Below are 5479 nucleotides of genomic sequence, written 5' to 3'. Positions count from 1 at the left end.
ACAGATGGTTCGAATTTCACCATCAGATTGGAATATTAATTTGTAGATTATTGAATCAAAAGTCAAAACGGTTATATTATAAAACGAGCTTAGCTCGGATTTGGTTTGGAAAGAGCTCGCTCGATACGGCTTGGTCGACTCGGTTATATTATAAAGCGAGCTTAGACTATCCACTGTCACTACCCAAACCAACCCAACCATTTATTAAAAAACTAATTTATCTCTATTTCACCTATACAACCCAACCCAATTCAATATTTTACTCACTATCACAACCTAACCTGAACCAATATTTTGTTAAATAAAAATGCTTCATCTTTTATAAAATTTATTTCAAAATGTTCAATATTTTTTATAAATAAATCTGTGCTGTTATATTTTTTTTAAAAAAAGGTTAAAAGTTGAATTTTCATGAAAAAACCAAGTTAGATATAAGAGTTTGGTTGCAAACTTGGGTTGGTGGAACAACGTATAGAAAGGATTTGCACCTACTCCTATCAAAATGAAAAGACTAGACTAAGAGATTGGAAGACTTTTTTCCATCATTTCCTACTTTCTTTACGGACTAGGGCGAATCGCAAGCAGACATAATGGAAATGGAAGGCTTGGACTGGACAGCAGCGAAAAACCTGGAAGTTGTTAGCTAATAAACTTGCTTGCAACCGGTTATGGACAAAAAAGAATTTCCAATTTTTTAATTAAAATATTTTTTTGTCATTTTGTAACACTTTGCAACCGGTTGTAATAAATGATCACCATAGTGGATAGTCTTATCTTAGCTTCGTTCAGTTTGGCTCACTTGTTAACTTGACTCGATTTGGCTCAAATTATATTACGTTTAATATATTTTATTTTCATATATATATATATATATATATATATATATATATATAATATATTTAAAACGTTAAAAAAAGTGGGAAAATATCCGTCCCAAATCCAAAATCTAGCTCAAATCCCATATATTGACACGTTGCTAAAAACAAAACTCTTTGTAATTCGTTGAACTTGTTATGTATTTAGTATTCGGTTGAACCGGTTATAAACTTATGTTGTATTTAGTTGAATTTATTATTATTCTTTTAAACTGAGACGAGCAATCTCGGTTTGAAACTAAGCTGATCTCAAGCTCAAATTTTCAGCTCGGTTTAGTTTGCCATGGCTCGGCTTGGCTTGCAAATAGTAGTATACGTATGTCTGCTAGTTTTAAACATTAGTGTTTTTAATGGCTATTTTACCCGTATTGTATCATTAACAAATCTAGTCTTGTAGAAAGCAAAATATGACCATAACACACCCATCCCATGTTCTTGTTCTCTAATCTCTTACATCTTTTTCGAGCGACTTGGTTCGCATCTTCAACAACCTCCTTTGAAATGAACTGATTAAGAACAAAATTTACTTTTCACTAATATGGAAAATGAGAACTTTGGTTGTCTCACTACTTTTTAAGGAGAAACTGAGACATAGCTAACTAGGATCGTTAATGGATGTGTGTTGAGGACCCAAAAGGCCAAAATCAAATGGCGTCCGCAATTCACTTTAGGGTCTTGACATTGCTACAAACCATGATATAATAGGGGATTTATCTTGTTAATTTGAAAGTAAACTATAACCATGAGAAAACTTAATTCATTTTTCGTTTTTCTTGATTTATTTTAGATTTTTTAACGCGCCAAGGATGAAACACTTTTTAGCCTACATCAAGAATGAACTACGAACTAATGCCGACTTCTCGTCTCATACATGTCTAGGATGATAACAAGAAATGGTGTAAGATCAGTGGTTCTAGCAATCCATTGTTGCGCCCTCAAAATCTTAGGTAATGCTAAAACGCACTGTTATGGTTTTACTCTATTAATTGTTTGGCAAAGACGGGGATCATCTTCGGAGGGGGGACCTAGGTGCTCTTGGTAGCCGACAAAACGTGAGGCGTGGTTTAGCCGTTTAGGTGACCGGACACAAGCTTAAAATGGTTTGTGGAAGCAACACTAATTCACAGGATAAAACATAATACACATACACAAGGGAATACCTATTACTTGCATGCATGGACAACTACCTGACGTGGATTAACTGACCAGTTAACTTAATAAACATAATGAAAAATAACAAAGATAAATCTTAGACAAAATCCACATGTTAAAACTCAAAAAGAAAATCAACCATCATCCCAAAATCCAGTAGTAATATATGTACACAAATCACCACTTAACCAAAAAACAAAAACATTGTCAAATCCATAATAACAACGAGATGATTAACCAGAACCACGAATAGAAACCAGGCTGTTAACATAAGGAAACAACTTCTCAAAGTGACCCAAAATCCCTACTCGTCGAGCCTTATCCTCTTTCATGTGATAAACATAAAGACGATTCTGCCCCCAAGACCCCTTCACGACTAAAACGATAACATCATCACACGAATTAGACAGCACCTCACAATCCAGAAACTCCGCACTTTCGAGATTGTCATCAGGCACAATAACGGTCTTTTTCAAAGACATAAAACCATCACCATAAACCTCCAACACACATGATTTCCTGTAAGACTCATATCGTGCTCTCACATAGCATATTTCTCCATGAATATTGGTCAATGCACCATCACTTTTACCAAAAGGAAGCTTTTGAACACTGTGGATCTCGTTCTTCAAATCAAACGCCAATAACCCGCCGTCTTTAGTTTCCCAATAAGCAACTCCATTGACCAAAATGGACTCACTTTCTACCTCGGATGCATCAAGATCCGAACACAGCTCATCAGATAACCTCCAAGCTTTGGTTTCTGAATCATATATGTCAAAATACACAATCTTTTGCTCCTCGGTATCAAGAAGGGAGAACAAACAAATAACTTGATAATGCGGTTCAAAGTTTAACGAAGACGGTTCGAAAGCAAGCACGAGTTTCGGGTTACAATGGTAAGACTGAGAAGGGGGTAGAAATATCCACTCTCTATTTGCAGGGTTACAAACGTACAATTCGTCTTCATTGTCAATAGATTGGCAAAGAAGCAACCCGTTGCACGAACTTTTGATAGAAACTTGCTGGGGAATGAAACTTAGAGACGGGCTTGGAACACCACAAGCAGACTTCTCGAGGGAGATGAAACCAATATTGTTATAACTCGAACACTGAAAAAAACCGGAGGTTTTTCTGAAGAATTGACTTTGCTCGTGTGCACAAAACGGGCCAGATAACCATTGGTTCCATTCTTTAGAAACCTTTCTGCATTTGACTAATGCTTTGGCGGGAAGATAACGGGTTATGTGATTCTTGGCTACCTCTTTTAGGTCTTGTTTTATGTTGAGATGAGCAGGGGGTACAAACGGGTCCGGATTTGAGCTCATGTAAAGCATGGCAGTCAAGTCACGCTTTTTACCCTGTAATTTGTTAATGAAACAAATAAGAACTAAATATGATAGTATGATCATTTCACATATTCACTCAAAAGTTGCAACTTTTAAGTGAATATGTGAATTGATAACATTATCATATTAAGTTCTTACGAGACAGATGACTACCTTATTGGCGCTAAGAAGAACCGGTTGCCCTTCTGAATCAGAATTGATTCCGTTGCCAAATCCCATGTCGTCTTCTACATCTTTTTGTTCTTCATCTTCTTGTTCTTCATTTTCTTCATCAGAAGCATTATTCTGTGAAACAGTAGTGTTGTAAAAAAAAAGTCTCGTCGTCGGTCAACACAAGTGTATCAGACATATTAAGTGAATATGTGAAATGATCAAACTATCATATTAAGTTCTTATGAGACAAATGGCTACCTTATTAACAAGAACCAGCTGCACTTCTGAATCAGAATTGATTCCGTCGCCAAATCCCATGTCGTCTTGTTCTTGATTTTCTTTATCAGAAGCATTGTCCTGTGAAACAGTATTGTTGTAAAAAGCCTCGTCGTCGGTCAACACAAGTGTATCAGACATATCAGAACAGAGTAAATCATAAGAACTGGCATCAGATAGATCCTGAAATGAAATATAAACATTCTCATGTCATCTTTTCTTTATTCGTGACCTTAATATTACTTCTTCTTTCTCCTTCAACCATATACACAACAAAACACAACACAACAATAGCGCGATTGTTAACAAGAAAACAATAAAAATAACAAATCTTGTCAACAAACCTGTACCTTGCTGCCAGAATCAACGCCTTCCGAATCCAAACGTTCCGGTTCACTAGCGTAATCATCGAAGTTGACTAGTTCATAAGAACCATCACTTTGAACATCCTCCTTTGACTCCTCCATTGAATTAAACCTAAAAAATAACACTATAACTGTATAAGAACTAAAAAAAGCCAATTAGTGACAAATATGACTGCAAGATGTTAATTATATCAAATCCATGAAACCCTAGCCAATAATTATAAAAAAAAAATCAAGGCTGATCAAACACTGTAGAGTATTATATTAATCAAACAATGACTTTTAAAGTCATAACAAATAAATCAATTAACCATTTATTAGGGTTATTAAGCCTAACCAGTACAAAATCAAACAATCAAACACAAAAATCAAACCAAACGATGTTGTGATCAGAACAGAAACACAGCAAATTCATGCGTACGGATGAACGATCGTACAGCTTTTTCGTGATAATTAACAAAAATGACGAAGAAAACGGTTTGATCATGCATGAATGCGGTTAAAAATATGGGTAAAACAATAATAATTATAATAATAACTTACGGTGGGATGAAAGAAAGGAAAACTGGAATTGATGAGTGAAAACTGGAGGAATGAAATGAGAGAGGTGAGTGAAAATTTACAAAGGGAAGGGAAATTATAGGATTATGATTAATATGATCGTCAAGGAAGGATGGATTATTATTATTATTATTATTATTATTATTTGCTTTGTACCTTCCGAAACTCTTGTTTGCATGTAACGAGAAAAACTAGTAACAAACACTCCGTCTTTTCGATGGATGATTGAAACTTAAAGTCAAGGTCAACCGATTATTATTATTATATTAATTACTATTATTTTCATTTTCAAATTATTATTATTATTATTATTTTGGAGTAAGCTTCACGCTAACATTAATTGGGAGTTACGGTTAAAAAGTTTAATAATAATGAAGTTATTATTGTAAGTTTGTAACATTTAGAAAGTTATATTAGGAATTTTAAACTAAATTAGCAAATAAATGGTTTGGTTTGGATGCACTTCCTAAGTTAATGAAAGCTAAAGCAAAAAATATGTAGTCGTAATATAGGTCCAAAAAGGGTTCTGAATTATAGATAAAAACCCAAGTTATATAACGTGTTTGATCTACCCAAATATGTGAGTTAATTAGAAAATTGATAATAAAAAATATAATTAAAAATTAAAAAAAGAAAAAAATAAAAAGCTATGGTGGTTTTGTGAAAAAATGAAACTTTTGTGTGAATTTCTAAAGAAAGTTTTTTAGTGTTTCTTCTTGGGTAGTATTAAATTGTTCATTAAGAGGCT

The 5479-nt window shown here is 34.1% G+C and overlaps 1 protein-coding gene across 5 annotated transcripts; it reads right to left on the bottom strand.

The window, feature by feature from the left end:
- Nucleotides 1–2124: 2124 nt before the first annotated feature.
- Nucleotides 2125–4935, bottom strand: LOC143551251 (putative F-box/kelch-repeat protein At3g17540). 5 transcript variants are annotated; one of them, XM_077041715.1, is made up of 5 exons: nucleotides 4714–4935; nucleotides 4150–4282; nucleotides 3788–3988; nucleotides 3530–3661; nucleotides 2125–3388 (listed from the first exon to the last, which is right to left on the bottom strand). In XM_077041715.1, the coding sequence occupies exons 2-5, from the start codon at nucleotides 4270–4272 to the stop codon at nucleotides 2261–2263; spliced, it is 1584 nt and encodes a 527-aa protein (XP_076897830.1). In that variant the 5' UTR covers nucleotides 4273–4282; nucleotides 4714–4935; the 3' UTR covers nucleotides 2125–2260. The 5 variants fall into 5 exon arrangements, with proteins under 5 accessions (XP_076897830.1, XP_076897832.1, XP_076897829.1 ...); XM_077041717.1 differs by having other exon boundaries at nucleotides 4156–4282; nucleotides 4714–4932; XM_077041714.1 differs by lacking the exon at nucleotides 4714–4935 and having other exon boundaries at nucleotides 4150–4380.
- Nucleotides 4936–5479: the final 544 nt, after the last annotated feature.

This window comes from Bidens hawaiensis, unplaced genomic scaffold (genome assembly GCF_021521415.1).
Source record: "Bidens hawaiensis isolate Kalapana, Puna unplaced genomic scaffold, B.hawaiensis_p1.1 tig00016275_1, whole genome shotgun sequence".
Taxonomy (NCBI): domain Eukaryota; kingdom Viridiplantae; phylum Streptophyta; class Magnoliopsida; order Asterales; family Asteraceae; genus Bidens; species Bidens hawaiensis.
This window is presented reverse-complemented; position numbering and strand designations above follow the sequence as displayed.

Bases quoted from the DNA above. Each gene is read 5' to 3' on its own strand.
- LOC143551251 (XM_077041715.1), bottom strand. From the start codon at position 4,272: ATGGAGGAGTCAAAGGAGGATGTTCAAAGTGATGGTTCTTATGAACTA. The intron at 3,662-3,787 runs GTAGCCATTTGT...ACTGTTTCACAG, and splicing joins AGCTGGTTCTTGTTAATAAG to AATAATGCTTCTGATGAAGA. The intron at 3,389-3,529 runs GTAGTCATCTGT...AACAAATTACAG, and splicing joins TTCTTCTTAGCGCCAATAAG to GGTAAAAAGCGTGACTTGAC.